General features: G+C 42.1%; 1 protein-coding gene across 5 annotated transcripts in view; it reads right to left on the bottom strand.

Moving 5' to 3' along the window:
* Nucleotides 1–21,818, bottom strand: part of LOC114647802 (polymeric immunoglobulin receptor-like) — a 97,973-nt gene that overhangs the window by 42,553 nt on the left and 33,602 nt on the right. For 3 of the 5 annotated variants that reach the window (XM_028796446.2, XM_051924414.1, XM_028796445.2), the window contains 3 exons: nt 20,635–20,967; nt 11,633–11,959; nt 5,675–6,001 (listed from right to left, as the gene is read on the bottom strand). In XM_028796446.2, coding sequence (XP_028652279.2) covers nt 5,675–6,001; nt 11,633–11,959; nt 20,635–20,967 — 987 coding nt within the window. The remainder of the gene's footprint in view (nt 1–5,674; nt 6,002–11,632; nt 11,960–20,634; nt 20,968–21,818) is intronic. The other 2 variants (XM_051924415.1, XM_051924416.1) reach the window with 1 other exon arrangement.

Here is a 21,818-nt window from a genome sequence, read left to right as displayed (position 1 = left end):
CTGTCACATCGTACATGTGATATAAGTAGTGGCCTAGTGCTCATCACCATTGTATGCAGGAATAACACATGGAATATAAAATCCCGAAAATCACACCAAGATTGAGAAAGTAATGGAGGTATCTGCAAGGAGTTTGCTGCATTGAAGGAGACCAAGCTTGCTAGGGTCAGGAGGTAAAGGCTGGTTGAAGACTCTCTAGTAGACTGACTAGTAAGGGAGAATAAAAAAAAATGTAAATGGGAATCGGAAGTTAAAGAACTGGCCAATGGTCAAAACTTGGACACAATGGAGATCAAAATCTCAATTGAAAATTCAGCAGCAAGGAATTAAAAAAATGAGAGTGGACTAAATAATGATCTTTTAATTTAGCCATACAGAGTTTCACGGGGTGACCTTATATCATCACTAAAACAATATCACCAATGAGCACAATCCAGGGAATTCTGGGAAAGATACTCATGGAGTCGGCAGAAACAGAAATCCAACACAGCGACATCCAAATGGGAAACAAAATGGCATTGCACTGAAACGTGATTACATATTGAACTCTTTCAGAATTGAGTCTAGACAAAATTAAACTCCACATTTGAATTCCCTGAGTCCCAAAACCATGTAATGCATACAGTATGCAGATCGTTGGGGATTGCACAGGAAATTGCGTAAAAGCTGCAGCTCATAACAACTAGGAAGGAGGAAGGTGACCAGGAGAGAAAAAGATGAGTCAGTTAGGAAAGCAGACAGATACGGGGCTCTGAAAATCAGACCTAGTGAGGAATCAGAATGTTGTGTGTTTTCATTCCATACTTTCAATTCTCCCCTTGTTCACCTTCTCCTTGTGTTTTTCTGTATTTATTTTTCATTGTTTTTTATAAATCACACCCGTGGAATTTATCTTTGGATTTTTGGTTTGGAGAGAACCTGCTCAGGATAAAGGGGGCTTAGAAGATGGATGAACGGGTGGGCATTTGAACAGTTTTGACTAGAACAGGTCATTCTGTCCATTCTGTTGATCAAGAGAAGCTGAGTAGAACATAAAGGCACCTCTTCTTCTTCCCAAAATTAAAATTAAGACTGAAGGGAAGTAGATTTGCTAGCATGGAAGAAATACAGGAAAAAAATGCAAGAATGGAAGAAGCCCATGGGACGAGTTTATTGTATCTCAAGGGAAGTACTTTGAAGATGACTAAAAAGGAACTGCCCCCTTGTGTACAGTATATGACTGGTCATCCATTTTCTGATTTCATTTTATCCTGCCTATCATTAGAAACATTGCAGTCCAACACAGGCACATGGATGCTCACAAGTCCGTAGTTATTTATAACTTACACACCATTAGGCAGTCTTGGGTAAAATATCAGGTCAGAACATCCTGAAATGGACAAAAAACATGCAAATCTAACCATAACAGCTGAAGTTACGTATTGTGTGCTACAAAAGTAGAAGTCCTTGGGAGATTCCAGCAGTCCATGTAAGATTTATGGCTTTACTTCATTGATTCATTGAAAAAGTTCTTTTATTTTTATTGTGTGACGCAAGTCTTTTTTCAGGATTATGTCTAGGACGTTTTTCTCTTGGAGTCCTTTATTGAATTATTTCTTTCACACAGACACAAAGCAGGACTCAGCCCTGGATAGGATTGCAAACCCAAAATCACTCATTCCCCTTGGCAATCCTGTTTAGGAATGAGAGGGTTAAAAAATGATGGATAAAAGTGTGGATGGAACAACCGGAAGAAGGTATCAGGAGTATTGTATGATCAGAGAATTAAGGTGAAGGCTAAAGGTCAGGTTTTTAAGACAATGTTAGTACCAGCAATGATGTATGGAGCTGAGACATAGCCAGTAAAAGGAGCACAGGAGAAGAAGTTGGATGTGGCAGAAATGACAATGTTGAGATGGACGTGTGGAGTTACAAAAAAGGACAGAATAAGAAATGAGACAATCAGAGGTATAACAAAAGTGGGAGAGATATCTAAGAAAGTACTGGAAGGTAGGTTGAAGTGGTATGGACATGTGATAAGGAGAGACAATGAATACATGGGCAAAAAGAGCAATGGGAATGTAGTACAGGGAAAGAGAAAGTGAGGGGGACCAAAGCGGAGGTGGATGGATAAAGGAAAAGAAGATCTGAAGGAAAAGGATCTGACTGGGGAGGAGGTGCAGAACTAAGCTGTTTAGAGAAGGTTGATCAAGCAAATTGACCTCACATAGAAGTGAGAGGAGAAGAAGAAGAAGAAGAAGAAGAAGAAGAAGAAGAAGAAGAAGAAGAAGAAGAAGAAGAAGAAGAAGAAGAAGAAGAAGAAGAAGAAGAAGAAGAAGAACTCACTAATGGTCAGAACTGTGACACAACACTTTCATGGATTAAGTCTTTCACTTAGGAAGAACTCAGACCTAACAGGAGCACCACCAGCAAGACACACTAAGGACATTCGACTTTGCTGGTCAAAGAGAGCTCAATTGGTGTTCAAACTTATTTCTTCACAAACTTGGTATATAAGCATTTGCCACATTAAATTGTGCTGTAAAGTTAAGTGCTTTCTGTACATTTTAAGAAAATGTTTTCTGCTCTAGATCTTTACATTGCAGTAAAAGTGCATGGAGGAAAAGCATAAAAACCATACCAAATATGTCCTTGTTTTAAGCCAAGAGGCTGTCGAGTATTGATCCGGCACCTTCCATGTTTCTAACACATGTTTGTGAGAACAAAAGGGATCTGTAAATAATCATTTTATTACATATTCCTGATATGATTTTTCTCATGGTAAAGATACATATTCGATTTGCTTGTGTGAATTCCCACGTAAATACAGAAATAAATCAAAAAACAACTAATCACATAGCCTGAAAAATGTATTGTGATTTGGTTTGTCAGGAGGAAACCACACCCGGGGGGTTGAAACGTTATTGTGCAGGAAGACTAAGTGCTGAGCTATCACACGCTGCTTTTAAAATGGCTGAATCACATCATTGTGGTGTTAATTTTATATAAAAATGAGATGTTTAAACTATTTTATAATGTGTGTGTAATCGCAAGACATGGATCAATACTCAACAGACAACTGTCTAGGCTCAAAGATAGGTATTTGGTAAGTTTTTTAAGCTTTTCCTCCATGCTCCTTAGAGTGTAAAGTAAAGCTCTAGTCTGAGCAAGATATTTTTTAAAATTTATATATAATTATACATCTATAATTATAATGTATAATTTATAATTGTAATTTTTCAATTTATTTATATATTTAATTTAAAATTTTTATAATTTACTAGCGAACCCGCTGCGTACCATACGCCGCATAATCAGGCCGCTTTTTTAATGATTTTTAAGCACAGGGAGAAAATTAACATTTGAAAAATCGGTAATGTAATAAATCACCAAGAAAAGTAGCATTGTAACAATGCACGGAACGAACCAACATAAAATTGTCCGTGACTGAAAACTGGCGGATTGCCGTCGCGCCTTCTCCTCCCAGAGCGAGGGATCGGGGTGGACGGTGCTCGGGCGCGGAGGGCGGAACGGGAGGAGAGGGGAAGGACGCTCATTCTGCCCCCTCCGTCATGCTAGTCTGCTGATTTCTCGTTCAGTATGCACTGCCTGCTCATATGCCCACCCCCAACTTGTCACCTGAGTCGTTTTCCTCTTTGCACAGTCCACATACACCTGTGAGTCATGTAGACTTTTCATTGTTCTTTGCGGTTTTGGCTGATTTTCTATATATAATCCACCAAGTCACCCGACCACGGTAGTAGCAAGGGTCGGGGGAGGGGTGTGTACAAAGGGCAGGGACGTAATCAGTCCGAGCGTATGACCCGCTAGCCAACCCGCGGTGTAGCATACGCCGCATAATTATGTATTGATGGGTGAACACTTCCTGAAAGACACAGTTGTCCAAATAGAAGTGAAAACAAAATCGAGCCCGGTGCATTCTTTAACTGCCTTGTAGCGCAGTGGTAGTGTTGCTGGTTTGCAGTAAGGAGACTGTGCAAGATTTTGGGTTCGTTCCCGGTTCCTCCCTGTGTGGATAGCGCTTTGAATACTGAAAACACCGGTATATCAATGTAATGAAGTATTATTATTCTTATGTGTCCAGCGCTCTCTCTGTCACGCGTGCGCGCCTATATGTGTGTGTCGCTCACTCACTCGCTGCACGTGTTCCTTCAGGCATACCAGTAAGTGAGTGAAAAGATGGAACTCTGGAGAGAGCAACATACAACTGTCCGTGACTGAACACTGGTTTTGGCAGATACATGCATATCTTTTTGAAAGTTTGGCCCTGTGCCTTATTAATTGTCATCACAAAGGCAAATCTAACAGGAAATTGTCTTTGTGTTAAAGTAAAAGGCAAATTATCCGCGACAAACAAACTGTTTTACACGCTGCATACCAACCCGCGGCGTACTATACGCCGCATAATACATTGCTTTTTTAATGTTTTGTAAACAGAGGGAAAAAAATGAACATTTGCAAAATCCGTAACACTGCTTTCAGTAAGTACAATGCACACGCGTTTAATTTGTCGGCCACTTTTTGCAAGCCGTCTTTTCTGGTTTGGGCTGCTTTTGCATTGTTACCGCTTGTGCATATTAAATCTTGAAATCCTTCGAGTAACTAATTAACTAACTAACACCCACACACACACAGCTTGTGTGAAAAAAATGCGCCCGTTCTTTCATCATTTTGTTGCAGCCTATCAAAGACTTGCTGATCATGTTGTCTAGACTCAATATACATTGGCTTTTCACTCAGTGTGGGGGCGTGCATTCATCTTGGATTATTACATCCTGCTAGAATAATTTGCTACACGGCTGCGTTTGAAAAACTGACTTATCCCGGATGAGTTTTACCGGCATTAACGATTAGGAATCTGGTTGGAACAAAACCCTGCATCCACAGGGGTTCACCAGGACCGAGTTTGGGAAACTCCATGAGGAGGGGTAGAGTTTCTGGGTGGGGCTTCATTGTTCCTTTCCCATGGTTTTCGATGGTGGACGCGGTCGGGTGTCATAACCGAAAAGAATAATGAAAAGTCAACGTGGCTCAGAGGTGCATGTGGACTCCTAGCACAGACGAAAGGGACTAACTGGGTGGTCGGTTTTTGCGTCCGGGCACATGAGCAGGCAGTGTGAATGCTTAGAGAGTGAGGGTAGACGCGGGCCGGGGAAAAAGAATTGTTGGTGGGCGGGGAAACGTCTTCCGTGTTCCTGCAGGACCATCTAAGAAACGCATGTTTGTCGCGGATGCGAATTGCTGTATGTAGCGTGTAAAACAGTTTGCTATGGTGCACGCGGTCGTGCGTCGTAACCGAAAAGTCAACGTGGCTCAGAGGTGCATGTGTACTGTAGCACAGACGAACATAAATGACGGCGTTTTTTCCGAGTCGTCGTATCCGAGTTGGTGGGCGTGGCTCTGCGAGTTGTCGTCGTATCCAATGGTCTTAGAGTTGGTGTGCATGGCTCCTTCCTGCGTGCACCATTGGCGTCTTACTTGTCGGCAGTTTAGTGAATCCACGCCCCTTCCGGCGTGCTTTCCATGGGTGGCTACTTGTAGGTGGCTTAGTGAATTATATTTATAGATAGAAAAGAAGTCAACTTCAGAACACAATTTTGCATAGCAAATGCATATACACCATGTCTGAAAAGAAATAATTTAGATTTGAAAAATGCAGTAATGCTGTTCTTACCCGATTGGACGGTGAGTCTGACCTCAGCATAGTCCTCGCTCAGGGTCCTCTCCACTGCACACCAGTATGCTTTGGCATCACTCTTTTGCAACTCCTTGATGCTTACAGTGAAAACTCTTGCCGAGGTGTTGTCATACAGAGAGTATCGACCCTCTGTCACCAGCGTGTTAGGCTTCTTTGCTCTGATCAGGACGTTGTTCAGCTTCCTAGTAGCATCTATCAGGTATTTTTCCGAGTTTTCATATCCATTTTTATATCTGCAGTCAATCATCACACTTCCTCCTTCAGTTCCACTGACTCTGATATCTTTTTCAGAGCTTTTGACTCCTACAATTGGAAAGATAATAATAATAATTAATTATATTTATATAGTGCTTTTCTAACACAAGGACAGCGGGGAACCATTTTACCCACCACTAATGTGTATCATCCACCTGGATGAGGCAACAGTGGCCATTCTTGTGCCAGGACACTCACCACACCTTAGCTGTTAGGTGGTAAAGTGGAAAATCTTTACAGCATGTATCTTTATGTTCCAGTTATATCGCCTCTTGTCTAACAGCTTTACATACGTAGGATGAGTTCATTCTTTTTTTTAATCAGTTTTATTGAATTTATTAAAATCAAATAACATTCAATACAAGCAAGTCAAGTTTTAGAAAATTAGGTTTGAAACAAATTAACCCCCACCTATAGGATGAGTTCATTCAAGCTCCTCCTTGTCACATGATTACTTGCTACATACATATTGCTTTATCTTTCCGTCAAAAGCTGCATGACCAAAGCATGCGAGTGCATGACGACTCCAGCAGCTGTAGGCAATATCAATATCTTTATGAAATAACACAATTCTCTTACAAAATAAGTAATGCAATAATTATTGTGAAACAATACAATGCTTTTACAAAACAATGCAATAGTTATTGTGGAACAATGTAATAGTTTTGTAAAATAATGCAATACACAATAATGTCCTTTTTTTGAGTGGTGGGAATATGTTTCCGTACACTAGAGTTGTAAAATAACACATTTAGGCCAGGGTTATACTTCACGCTATGCAATGCGTGCTCCAGCAGATGCTCCTACTACCCAAGTGTTTTACTGTTTATACTTGTGCATGTACTTTACGTAAATCTGGAAGATTCCACAAGGGGGCAGTATGAGATAATATCACAGTGAGAAAACGTTCGGCTTCGCTGTGTTGTGAATTGCCTGAAACACCCATTAAATTCTGAGGACACCTTGCCGCAATATCTCTGAAAAGGCTGTTTAATGATTAAATCCATCAATCCAGGAATGTGCCCATTCCAGCTAGCATAGGGCACGAGGCTGAAACAATCCCTGGATGGGGCATCAGCTCATTGCAAGGTGAATACAAGCACTCACATACACTAACGTCATTTTAGTGTCACCAAATCTGCATATCTTTGGAAGGAAACCGGAGCACACTGTGGAAACCCACCAGGAAAATATGGAAACTGCAGGCAGGGAACACCAGCGACGTGACTCCCTGTGAGAGAGCAGTGCTACCGCTCTGCCATCCCCATGTGTGTAATTATTAGCAGTATTCATTATTTAAACAAAATTAACAATTTAAATGTAAAATACATACATATATTAATGTATTTCATAATGAAAGTGATATCAAGTGTAAATCTGAGGATTCTAAATGTGCAGAGAGTTGGAATATCATACATTTAATGTGTTCTGCGTGGTGATGCTGCCTGCCGCTGCTGTCAGGTCAGGATGAAGCCCCAGAAGCTCGTAGCCATTAACAACTGGGTCGGGTTTTAAGATGACGTTCACGACGGTCTACTTTAATGATGAAGTAAACTACGAGATTAAAATGAACATTTCGAGATTAAAGCCAAAATTTCCACTTTAATCACAAAATAGACCTTTTCATCGTGTCCTTAATTTTTTCCTCTGTGGCTCAAATGCAGCGCTGTACATTATGTTACTGTTGTGAAGGTGCAAAAAAAAGACGGCACAGAAGATGATATGTGAGACTTTTAAAATGTATTGTGTCATTGCGATCGGGAATATGCAACACTTGAATATCAAAGCACAACCAATGCATTTGTATGTCGGCATTTTGCTTCACCACATCGAATCATTCATCAAACATCTAAGCGTGCACATCGATCCTCAAAGGGGCTTTCTGTCACATGTGGATCGTAAACAGAGACTCTGATGTCATATTCCGACTTTTATCACACTGCGTCCCCCAAATTTTTGCTGGTACTGCAACTCGCGCAAGCGTCACGTTAATTTCTGAGGACCTGCTCAGAGGACGCATCAAATGAATGCGCAGCAGCCATGATGCGTTCGCATACGCGTTCTGAGCGTGAAGTTGCATGTAGGTCTTATTGACTTAGGCACTGAACTTTAAAGTCCGTGATTTGCTGGTTCGTTTTCTGCTTCTGACTGTGTGACCCTTTGGAAAATGCTATGCAGCCAATAGCTCTCACAAAACTGATTCGGACAGCGTTTATCCTCAGGTTATAAGGCTTCTTAACTCATACTGACTGCTGCCTGAGTGGACTAAAGTGTGTCTGCCTCTTGATGTTGTATTTAATGTATAATGTTGTGCTATGGCAGCACGGTGGCGCAGTGGGTAGCGCTGCTGCCTCGCAGTTGGGAGACCTGGGGACCTGGGTTCTATTCCCGGGTCCTCCCTGCGTGGAGTTTGCATGTTCTCCACGCGTAGGTATCCTCCAGGTGCTCCGGTTTCCTCCCACAGTCCAAAGACATGCATGTTAGGTGGATTGGCGATTCTAAATTGTGCTTGGTGTGTGGGTGTGTTTGTGTGTGTCCTGCAGTGGGTTGGCACCCTGCCCGGGATTGGTTCCTGCCTTGTGCCCTGTGTTGGCTGGGATTGGCTCCAGTAGACCCCTGTGACCCTGTGTTCGGATTCAGCGGGTTGGATAATGGATGGATGGATGGATATTGTGCTATGTCTGGAGGAACTGAGGGAGACCTCCAAGAAGGCATCACAGAGTATGTTCTGCATGTATTATGACTTCATGTACTGTAGGTCTCCCCCTGGGGTGTTGTGCTTTCCCTTTTGTCTTCCGTTTCTTTTGTTTTTCCTGTCTTAGGTTTTATTTCTCTTGATTGCTGCCTAATTGTAAAATTAAGCCTTAAACACAAAGTGGCCAGGCTGAGAATCAAAGTCTGTATAATGGAGCTGAGACGCATTTGGTCTACCCACGGCATCTCTGTACCCAACTGTAATTTTTCTTTTCTATCTGTAAAATAATGGAGTTCTTGAATGTGAAATATGCAACATATTCGAGCAGACGTAACTCTTCACACCTCTGAGATGGACACATCCGTGAATATTTTATCATTAAGGGCTAAAAGAGTTCTGCACTGGAATAAGAACCTACACATGTGGAGTGGGACAGGCATGGCTGGCCACATAGCTGTTTTCAGTGGAATCAGACCCTTTCAGCTTCCCTGTTTGTTGATCCTTCTTGATTGCTTACCATTTCACTTGAACTTCCAGAAAAACTACCACAAAATCTTGGCCTACCTGACTCAGGTTCTCAGAGCTGAGACATAACACTTTCATGGGTTGTGCTTTCCACTTAGGGAGTGTCACACACATGCGGTTAGGGGACAACTAAAGGGGACAAATGAACGTAATTTCACACCTGACCAGGGGGTGGCGAGTGCACTGATTCTGGGGGCAACCAAGGACATCACTTCCGGTTCCGGCCGGGATGACATCACTTCCTCTACTTACATTTAAAAGCCACCCACCTTCTTAAGGCAGCAGTCAGTTCTGTTTTGGACTCAGCCGTGTGAACATGTCTGTTCTAGTTAATCAATTTTGCAGCCAGGAAATATTATATGGGTGGCTGCCCCAAACCTTTCCAATGACTCTTTGTCGTTCTTGTGACAGGAGATAACCGGATGTTTTGTCTTGGAAGAGCAGTGGTTCTCAGACTGTTAGGTGGGTCCCCCTAGGGGGGTGTGAAGTAACAAAAAGGGGGGCGCGAAGATGTGAAAGAAAGAAAACAAGAATCGAAAATATGAAAAATACATCTATTGAAACCAAATCAAATTAACTTAAACTACATTCTGATACTGGAAAAATAAACATAGAGTTAGATAAATGTCGATAAAAGTTAAGTAGGTATAAAAAAATATGCATCTATGATATATCATTAATTAAAAAAGAACAAATTGGTATTAGTGGGCTCCTTTCAAAAAAACATTAGGGGGCACGGTTAAAACTGTTATGAAAACTCGGGTCACAAATACTTAAAGGTTGAGAAATGCTGTGGTAGAGTGATATTTTACTCAACTTTCTTCTTTTGTATTATTAATATGTAGCCTTTGTCAGAATGCCTCAAATCTCAAAGACTTACCACTCTTTATAAGGTATTGTACCATATAACTTCTCCCCACCTTCCCTTCTACATTTATAACCTCAGGTAATTAGGTGTAGTAAAAGACAAGCAGGAGTTAAGTTACAATTTAACCTCTTAACCGCCCTCTGCCGGATATATCCGGCATCGTAGCGTTATTGCTGACGCCTTACTGCCGGAATTATCCGTCACATTTGCCTATGGTTATGTGAATGCGTGGCGCGTAGTATAACTGACGGTTTGGCATGAGTATTATTACTACATTGTATTTCAACAACTCTGTGGTTGTTTTTCTTTGCTGGTCATGTGATAACCATTGTTTACGTTGTGATTCGGAAGTGAAAGTTGTGAATATGGCGAAACGTAAACTGACTTCAAGTGAGGTTTTGCAGGCGATTTTGGACAATAATTCTGATCACGATTGTAGCAGTTCTGAAGAAGATTTTAGCGACAATGATGATCAGCAACGTGCGCTGCATGATACTGTGAATGACGACACATCGGATGATGGTGATGAGTGGGTGTATCCCCAACATCTCAACTGGATAAGAAATAAGCCAGATAAGAAAGATCCAAACCGTGACCGCTTGTTCAAGCTACGTCCTTTGATTGACCATTTATTTGAAACATTTCAGCAGGTATTTCAGCAGGTAAATACTGCTTGAATAAATGTAAAAAACTGAAAATTGTTTAGATTTCGCCTGGCACGGGGAATATTTAGGGAGTTGGCGGTTAAAGGGTTAAACAATGTATTATTGATAATATTCATAAATAACAACAATATGCAAAGTACATTTGAATATTGGCAACCATACAACCTGATAAATGGTGATGTGTAGTTTCAGGCGGCACACAGACTTGTTAGTTACTTGAAATGTCTCTAGTTAAGTCCTCATTTGTGGTCAGCTTTCTTCTGAACAGGCCGCATGCCTGTCTCAATATGGCTGCCGAGCTGTGCTCTTCATTGTGTTGTCCTTTTCAGTTCATGGTGTCTGAGATGGTCATTCATCAGATGTTGGTAAGAGAGAGGGTGAGGTAAGCAAGCAAATTTATGGGTTTTCTGTCCAACCCCTACAGCCAATAGGGCGTCATGGTACTTAAAGGCTTCTGATACAAACCAGTTCCAAACAGCTATACTTCAGACCAACGGGGGGACAGAATACCTTCACACCTGCCCTCCAAACCACGTGTTAAGGTAAAGCTTGGCAGTTAGGCAGCCTGGCTTTCCTGAGGGGGCTGACTGAGAGACTTTAGCAGAGAAATATTAGCCAAACTTGTTTGAGGCACTTCACCCCAACCCTGTCGTAAAATTACAAAGAGACTCAGTCCTAAAAGAGATGAAGGGGTTCTTAAGCATCAAACCATTGCTGCTGTTATCAACAATGTAACACTAATATTACATTGCTTTGTCTAAGTTACAAATAAAGACATACAAAATATTTTTAACTTTTATGCAAAATTTCACATCACAACACCGGAGTAACAGGAAGAAAACATAACCAGCAAGAGGCCAAGATGACACTTGAGTGTGCTTTTTCAAAGAGAGTTGAATTGGTGTTAAATCAGAAGCCTTTCCTACCTGCCTGGACAGTGAGCCTGATCTCGGTGTAGTCATCATTCAGGGTCCTCTCCACTGCACACCAGTATGTCCCGGCATCACTCATTTGCAGATCCTTGATGGTCACAGTGAAAACTCTGGCCGAGGTGTTGTCATACAGAGAGTATCGACCGTCAGTCACCAGAGTGTTAGGTTTTGTTGATCTGATTAGGGCGTTATGCAGTTTCCATTTGTTATCAGTCAGGTATTTCTGATAATTTCCAAACCCTTGTGGATACCTACAATCAATCTTTACACTTCCTCCTTCTTCTCCGTGTGCTTCAATCCCTTCAGCATAGCTTGTGACTCCTAAAACGGAAAAGAATGGAATAGGTTTAGGTTTAGGTAGACTTGGTAATCCCAGAGGGAATTCTCTTTTTCTTTTCAAGAATACTTAAGATGATCTTTATTTGACCAAACAGATTTCTTTTTTCAACTCAATTGATTGTTCTTTCTCAGTTTTCTCCTTCTTTTTCTCTCTGGATTTCTTTCTTCAACTCTACACACTCCTTCTGCTCGCTGATCTGATCTCAAACAGACACTCACCTTCTTCCATATCATCTCATTTTCTCTTTGTGTTTAATTATTGTCATCTTTCAGAACTACTGTTCTTTTTTATTGTGTGCTGACATATTAATGACTACCTGTGCTGCCCATCTAAATTCGATGCATATGTCTCTGTTGTAGCAGCGCTACTTAAAATTGCCTACAATTTCTTGCAGTTCCAGCAGTATTACACCTTTGGGTAGATTCAGAGGGCGCAGGGGTTGCTGAGAAGAAGGATACTTAAATGGGCTCTTTAAAAAGGAATTAAAAAGATACCAAGAGGATCGTGATCAACTAATTCTAGAAACTTTCCTTATACGAGATGCATATAGACAATGAACAGAAGGTCCTCCTCAATCTCTCTGACCTGAACTTCAGGCAGCTGGACCGTTTACCCGACCACATCACAGAAAAGAGGCCATTGTTGGCATGGCTGGCATCTGTGATCATTTCCTTTGCCCGGGCCGGGCACTGCTTGTTGTAGATGTCCCTAAAGTTAGAGATTGCATACACAGTAATGCATTCATCTGACCTCACCACTCTCATCAGAGCCTAGCAGGCCTGCTGCCAAGTGGCGAAACGTCCGGTAAGGCTACTTTCTGGATGTTTAGAAGTTCTTTAGATATTGGGAGGGCAGCTCAAAATCCCTGAGGATTGTCTTCTTTACTAATGTGTCTATGTGTTTAGACAAGGTCAGGTACTCTATGATGTGGACACTGTGGTATCTGAAACCATCCACCCTTGACACCTGAGTGCTGTTAATACTGAAGGGGTGGTAGTATCTCTGCTGTTTTCTCCCAAAGTCCACAATCAGCCTCTTGCCAATGTTCAGAAGTAGACTGTTGTCCCAAGTGTGACAGACTCTCCTCTTCATTCAGGTAAGCCTGCTCATTATTATTAGATATCAGACCTACTACAGCTGTGTCATCAGCAAACTTGACAATGATGTTAGAATCATGTGCACCAGGGGAGCAAGTGTGGCCAGAGCGATGGCAATCCCCCTGGGTTACAGCGGTGCCTAGGATTCTCGTAGGGCTCCATGGGAGTTGGAGTGTGGTGCAGCCCTGTTGGGATCCATGGGTGCCACCAAGGGGTGCTGCAGCAACCGCTGAGCCCTTATGGGCGGTTCTTCCACCACACCCGGAAGTGCTGCCGGAAATACATCATCAAGCACCTGGAGCACTTCCAGGGGTATTATTAAAGGGGCCAGCCGACACTACTCGGGGATCCAGAGTCGGGAGGAAGGAGACGAAGCTTGCCGAGGAGGAGTTGAGGAGAAAGACAGAAAGAAGAAGAGAGTATTGTGTGTGCTTGTGCTTAGTGGGACTGTGTTGTGCCTGTGAGAAATGGGGAAGGTGTTTCCCACAAGGTGAAGAAAAAATAAAAAACATTTGTGTTTTTATAAGTACCTCCTGCGTCTGTCTGTGTCGGGTTGAGTGGCTGCTACACCCTCTACATATGTCACAAGTCACACGTGTAGAGGGTGTGCAGCAGAAGACTCGCAACACAGCCCTGTGGATCCCCTGTTGTGAAAGTGAGAGATGATAAAGTGCGACTACCCACTTGAGCCATCTGAGGTCTTCCTGTTAGAAAGTTAAAAACCCTACTGTACTCTGACGCAGGATTTATTATGCATATATATATATATTCATATACATACATACATACTGTGGCAACCGGATGGGGCTTGTGCCCGGCCGGGACGCCCAGGAAGACAGGAGGGCTCATTCCTCCTCCAGACCTCAAGGGGGCGACCGCCCTGGGGACCGCGGGTACAGAGCTGGGAAACTCGACCCTGTAGGGGCCCGTGGTCACCGCCAGGAGGACCCCAATACCTGGAGGACCCTGGACCGCAGCACTTCCGCCACACCAGGAAGTGCTGGGGGGAAGAGGAACAGGGACATCCGGAGTGCTTCCGGGGAGACAGCTGGTACTTCCGCCACACTGGGGCGTGTCAGTGGGAGATTGCCGGGAACACACCTGGAGCACATCCGGGTGCTTATTTAAAGGGGCCTCCTCCCTTCAGAGATGGACTTGAGTCGGGTGGAAGAGAGGACAAGGTTGCTGAAGGAGAGAAGGAGGTGGTCTGAAGAGACAGAGAGAGAAGGCATTATTGATTGGCCTGGACTGTGGGGTATTGGGGGCTTGTGAGTAACTTGTGTGTAATGGAGACCCAAAATAAACGTGTGTGGGGTGATTTAAACGTGTCTGCCTGTCTGTGTTCGGGTCATATTCCACAATACATATATACACAGACATATTTATATATACAGTGATCCCTCGCTATATCGCGCTTCGACTTTCGCGGCTTCACTCCATCGCGGATTTTAAATGTAAGCATATCTAAATATATATCATGGATTTTTTGCTGGTTTGCGGATTTCTGCGGAGAATGGGTCTTTTAATTTCTAGTACTTGCTTCCTCAGTTGGTTGGCCCAGTAGATTTCATACAAGGGATGCTATTGGCAGATGGCTGAGATGGCTGAGCACGTATTATGTATTAAATAAAACTCCTCAATGATATACGATATGCTTCCCACGGGGTGCTTTGCATACTTGAAAGCCCGAACAGCACGTATTGATTTTTGATTGTTTGCATTTCTCTCTCTCTGACATTCTCTGCTCCTGATGCGCACTCTTTTGAAGAGGAAGATATGTTTGCATTCTTTTAATTGTGAGACGGAACTGTCATCTCTGTCTTGTTATGGAGCACAGTTTAAACTTTTGACTAAAGGGTGTTATTTCATGTCTAGACGGCTCTAATAATGTTAAAAAAAACGTATTTAGAAGGCCGTAAACAGGTTTTCTATGCTCTGAGAAAATATTCGATTTATAAATAAAGAATCCTACTTCGTGGAAATTCATTTATCGCAGTAGAGTCTGGAACGGATTAACCGTGATAAACGAGGGTTTACTGTATAGTTCCCTCCACTATTATTGGCACCCCTTGTAAAAATTAATAAGAAGAGTTAGAAAAAAAATCACTGTTTGCTAAAGAACCGTCATCTTGCACTGAAAAAAAATGTATTTTTGTTAAAAATATTTCTTAATGAGAGCTTTGTTTTTCTTTAAATGAACTTGTTTCAATTAAAAGTCAGCTGTATATACGGTATATAAAACAGAATGTCTGTCTGTATGTTATATACACTGTATATAGGGTCATTTTTCATTTTGGGGTTGGCACAGTATTAACATATAATAAAGAGTTGGAAAAGAGCTTTTAAAGAATATGGGAACCATTTCTGTTCAACTTGTATTTAGGAAGATATAGCCAGTCAAGTCATAATACCCCCCAAATTAGTTCAGACTTTGTTAGCTTAAATCTCCCTTAATATTGATCCAAGACACATGCAATTTCAGTTCTGTGGGTCACTCATACAGCAAAATAAGCAAGCCAAGTTTCAATAAAATCTGCGATGATGAGATCTAAAAGTGTGATGATCCATTCATCCATTTTCCAACCTGCTGAATCCGAACACAGGGTCATGGGGGTGTGCTGGAGCCAATCACAGCCAACACAGGGTCCAAGGCAGGAACCAATCCCGGGCAGGGCACCCACCCACGACAAGGCACACACACACCAAGCACACACACTAGGGCCAATTTAGAATCGCCAATGCACCTACCCTGCATGTCTTTGGACTGTGGGAGGAAACCCACGCAGACACGGGGAGAACATGCAAACTCCACGCAGGGAGGACCCGGGATGCGAATCCAGGTCTCCTTACTGCGAGGCAGCAGCGCTACCACTGCGCCACCATGCCGCCGAAGTGTGATGATTTGATATAGAATTACCCCAAAACAAATCGCCCACGGGTGGAATTAAAAGCATGCTGAAGCTGTGAAAAGGTGAAACTCCAAAAAGAAACATAAAATACACAATATTGTCAAATATCATGTGTAGATGGTAATAAAAGATGGTGGTTTTGGTTTGACATTTATTACAGTGCTTCCAGAAAGTATTCAGGACCCTACATTTTTTTCACATTTTGTTATGTTGCTGCTTTGTGTTCAGATCATTTAAATTAATTTCTTTTTTCATGAAACAACACTCAATTTTTCAGAATGATCAAGCAAAAAGAGGGTATTAGAATTTATTTGCAAAATTCTTAAAAAATCAAAAATAGAAATCTCACTTTGACACAAATATTCAGTATTGCTATGACATTGGGCTATGATATTTGGCTCTGTTGCATCCCATCCCGATAATCACTGATGAGATGGTTCTGCAGCTTGTTTGGAGTCCACCTGATGTCAATTCAACTGACTGGACATGATCAGTAAAGACACACATCTATCTATAGAAGGTCTCACAGTTGGCAATGTGTATCAGAGCAAAAACCAAGCCATGAGGTCCAAGAAATTGTCAACAGAACTCAGAGACAGGATTGTGTTGAGGCACAGATCTGGGGAAGGCTACAGAAATATTTTCAAGAGCACAATGACCTCTGTAATGTTTTAATGGAAGAAGTTTCGAATAAGCACAACTCTTCCTAGACCTCTCCCCAAACTGAGCAATCATGGGAGAAGAGTCATAGTAACAGAGGTGACCAAGAACCTGAAGATCATGGTGGCTGAGCACTTGACAACCTGTATAGAGATGGAAGAAACTTCCAGAAGAACATGCACCATTGTATCACTCCGCTAATTCTGGTATTTATGGCAACTGACAGATGCCACTCCTCGGTAAAAGGAACAACAGAAGCTTGTTTGGAATCTGTTAAAAGTCACATATTGGTAAGAATAGCAGTAAGTCTGGAGGAAACCATGCACCACTCATCTACCTTCTGCCATTGAAGCATGGCGGTGGCAGCATCTTGCTCTGGGGTTGTTTTTCAGTGACAGGGACTGAGAGGCTAGTCAGGGTTGAGGGAAAATCAAAAAGAACAAAGTACAGAGATATCCTTAATGAAAACCTGCACCAGTGTGCTCTGGACCTGAAATTGGATGAAAGGTTCCCTTGTCAACAAGTCACTGACCCTAAGTGCAAAGCAAAGACAACAAAGGAGTGGAGGACTTTGGGAATGGCCTTGAGTGGCTCAGCCAGAGAGTGGACTTGAACCCATCTGGGGAGACCTGAAAATAGCTGACCAGCGACGGTCTCCATTTAGACCTGACACAGCTTGAGGGGATCTGCAGAGATGAATGGCAAAAAACAATTCCCAATGCCAGGTGTGTAAAGCTTGTCAAACATTACCCATAAACACTCCAGGCTGCAACTGCTGCCAAATGGTCTCCAACAAATCAGTGAAGAGTCTGAATACTTGCGACGATATGATATTTCTGTTTTTAATTTTTAGTAAATTTCCAAAAAAGTCTAAAATCCTGTTTTTACAATGTAATTCAGAGGTATTGAAGGTTGCCTGACATGGAACACATTCATTTATATGATATTAGCAACAGGCTGCAACCTAACAAATTGTGAAAAAAGTGAAGGGGTCTCAATACTTACTGCATCCACTGTATATTGAATCAGTGTAGTGTGGATGGGTGCTGATCCTCTTAGCTCCAGCAGACTGGGATTGAATTCCAGCCAAGTCACTTCTGTGTGGAACTTTCACGTTCTCCCTGGTTCTATGTTAGATTTTCTTCAAATTCCAGTGTCACCTCATATTGCAAAGAATTAAATACAGTAAAACCTTGGATTGCGAGTAACTTGGTCTGCGAGTATTTTGCAAGACAAGCTAAAATTTTTAATAAATTTTAATTTGATAAACAAGTGAGGTCTTGCAATACAAGTATTACGTATACGCTTTGTCCGTCGAGCATTACGTGGGGATTGTGGGTAATCGTCTCCCATTCTCGGTCTCAGTCGGCGTGCCACACTCATATAGTCAACATCCGTATGAGCGTATACTGTTTACTATAGCATGGTGACCACGTGTGTGTGTGCTGTAATGTGTGAGTCCCTGTCATGCACCCCAAAACACGAGGCTGAGTCTCAGTACTTTAGCAAAACCAGCTTAATTCAGAGTGAAACAGGGACAGCATGGTTATTTATTGTAGCGCGATCTGCCACTCTCCCATACAGAGACACCACAGTCAGGCAGGGTCGTGACCAAGTTAGTGGCCAAGTAATCCTGTGCTCTTGCATTTATAATGTTCCTTGTATCACCCATCGATGGCAGGCACTTATAGCATGTCTGCGATCTTTTCAGATTCGCTTTTACGGCGAACTTCTACAGCGCTGGGAGCCTGCGGCTACTTCAGGACGCTCTTCCACATGTTGTCTCATTGGGGGGGAATCCCAAAAGAGTTTAGAAACCTTACAGTGCGTAAAGCATTTTTTTTATTTTGTGTCCAAGTGTAGTGACTGTTCAGAATGTTTACTTTATTTTTTGTATTAATAATTTTTATTTAAATATTTGAGGGTTGTGAAATGAATTATCGGAGTTTCCATTATTTCTTATGGGAAAATTCGCTTTGATATACGAGTGCTTTGGATTACAAGCACATTTCCGGGAAGAATTATGCTCACAAACTGAGGTCCCACTGTAGTTAAATCGAGTGAAAACTATAAACTGGCCTGAGATGATGTGCGTGTTCCACAAAATGTACTGACGTGCCACCTGAAGCTGGTTCCTGCCAGTTCTACCACGATAGGCTCCAGCTGCTAGAACACAGAACTGAGACAAGAAAAGTTAACATTTATTAAAGTATTTGTTAATAGTAGTAGTGGCTGAAACCTTTATATGTGACTTTAACTCCATTTTCTGATGTCCCATTATCTAACCTGCCAGTGCACCATTTGTCACTTCACGGTAATGAGTTTCAAATCTGATGCCAGTCAGCCACAGAGAACATTAATGGTAACACACCAAAAGTCATTTCAATGAGTCACTAATTAACCTAAAAGATACACACATCTATGAGAAGTGGGGACCATTGGAATACACGAAGAAAAACTCCTCATGGCATGGTGCGAATGTACTGTATGTACTCCAGACAGAGAGTCACAGGGACAGAGTCTCTGATCTCAGTCTCCAGAAGCTGTGTGCCACCCTGAGTTATTACAGTATGCTTACACATAAACATCTGTCAGGCAGCCCACAGTTTGTGAGACTCAAGGACTGTGTTTCTGATACAACAACACTGGAGCATCACAAGGAACAGGCCTGTCTGCTTTTCTCTTCACTCCGTACACCTCAGACTAGAAATATAACAGCAGGTCATGTGACTTGCAAAAATTCTCAGATGATTCTGCACTTATGGGGTGAATTGATAGGGGGGGGGGGGGGGGTAAGACAGAGGAGAGGAGTCAGGTGGAGAACTTTGAGAATTGTCTGACTTGTAACATTAGCAAAAACAAGGACAACAACAAGCTGCACACATAAAGTGACCAAGTTGGAATCAAAGTCTGTACCCTGAAGCTGAGAACTAGCCACTGGGTCGACATGAAGGATAACACTGGCCAGCTTGTTGGGCTGAATGGCCTGTTCTCTTCACAGTTGTTCATATATTCCAATGCCTCATCTATCTATCTATCTATCTATCTATCTATCTATCTATCTATCTATCTATCTATCTATCTATCTATCTATCTATCTATCTATCTATCTATCTATCTATCTATCTATCTATCTATCTATCTATCTATCTATCTATCTATCGTGCCTTTCATATCTATCTATCTATTGTGGAAAGCTCAAACCCGACACACACAGGCAGAATCGGAACCTCTTCAAACACACACGTTTATTTAAACTACACCAGAACACAGTGCACTTTCTTCTTTCACTACCACCTCCAACTCCTCCCAGGCAAGCTCCGTCCTCTTCCACCTGACTCTGGCTCCTGGAATGGAGTGAGGCGGCCTCTTTTATATCTTCCCTGGATGTGATCCAGGTGCTCGATGACAAACTTCTAGCAGCACTCCCCAGTGTGGCGGAAGTGCTGCCCTTGCACCCGGAATCATTTCAGGCGTACACCATCTCTGGTCCAGCAGCACTTCCTGCTGTGGCGAAAGCGCTGCCTTCCAGGGATCCACAAGTATCCGGGCGCCCCCTGGCGGTGATCATGGGCCCCAACCGGGTTGAGCTTCCAAGCTCTGCTCCCATGGCCCCCACACAGACCAGGGCAGCTACCTTTTTGCGGCCCAGGGAAGGTATTGCTCCTCTCCCGGACCCTCCAGGTGTGTTGGCTGGGCAGGACATCCAGCCATCTGCCACACTATCTATTGTATAGTGCCTTTCATATCTATCTATCTATCTATCTATCTATCTATCTATCTATCTATCTATCTATCTATCTATCTATCTATCTATCTATCTATCTATCTATCTATCTATCTATCTATCTATCTATCTATCATATAGTGCCTTTCATATCTATCTATCTATCATGCCTTTTATTTCCATCTATTATATAGTGCCTTTCATATCTATCTGTCTAGCAATCAGTTGAGTGTAAGTGGTGTTAAATCAGAAGACATTCTTACCTGGATGGAAGGTGAGTGTGACTCTGATAAAGTCATCGGTTTGTTGTCTGTCCACTGCACACTTGTATGTCCCAGCATCATTCATTCGCAGCTCTCTGATGGTCACTGTGTACACTCTTGCTGAGGTATTGTCATAGAGTGAGTATCTGCCACTTGTCACCAGAGTGTTGCTATATTCTGTTTTGATCACAGTGTCATTTATAACCCGTCCAGCAGAAGTCAGGTATTTCTTATAATGTTCAAACCCTTCTTGATATCTGCAGTCAATCTTCACACTTTTTCCTTCCTCTCCATGAACTCTTATCACCTTTTGAATGCGTGGGACTCCTAAAACTGGAAAGAAAAAAAATGCTAAAAACTCTCTGTAGTTGTCAGACACCTTTTTTGACCTGATTGATTTATCTTATTTTTCTAACTTCTCTTTTTTATTCATCGCTCTTAGTTTTTTCTTTCTATGTTTCTTTGTATACATTTCTTGTCTTTCTCAAGCCAGCCTTCAGATGACTATGAAGTTTTGCCAGGCACCTAATTCTACTCAGCACCCCATTCAGCCATTGAATTTTCTTTCTTGGTTTTGTGCTTTTTATTGTTCTCTGTAATTTCCATTGTCTTTCCTAAGCCTGACATTTAGAAGCCCACCCACCTTTTGCTCATTCTTTTCTCCTTGTGCCCTATTCTTGCCTTACCTGTGACCTACTCTTTTGTGTTTGTTGTGTATTGCAATATTGATGATTTTGGAAAGAAACCTGTAGTAGATATCAGTGTGAAAGATAAATTGATTTAAATATTAATACTTTCTATTTAGCTGATGCCTTTATATAAGACGACTTACAAGATTTGATTATATTTCTTTAGATTTTCTTATTGGAGCACAGGAAGGTGAGTGACTTACTCATGGTCACACATTGTCAGCAGTGGACTTTAAACCCGCAACCTCAGCGTTTGAAGCCCAAAGCCTTAACCTCTGTGTCACACTACCTGCCTACAATAAAGACATTTAAATTGTCCTGCTATATTCTGTATTTCCCAAATCTGTGCTTTCCTTTAGTGGTATAGTCCCTGGACATTAAACTCCATGTTTGCTGGTTAGGCTCCTGATTCAGATTGTGTGACCTTCTGGAAAACCTTATATAGGACTATTAGCACTTGTGTCACTGGATTCAGGGACATTTTTTGTCCTCAGC

Source organism: Erpetoichthys calabaricus, chromosome 3 (assembly GCF_900747795.2).
Source record: "Erpetoichthys calabaricus chromosome 3, fErpCal1.3, whole genome shotgun sequence".
In the NCBI taxonomy this organism is placed as follows: domain Eukaryota; kingdom Metazoa; phylum Chordata; class Cladistia; order Polypteriformes; family Polypteridae; genus Erpetoichthys; species Erpetoichthys calabaricus.
This window is presented reverse-complemented; position numbering and strand designations above follow the sequence as displayed.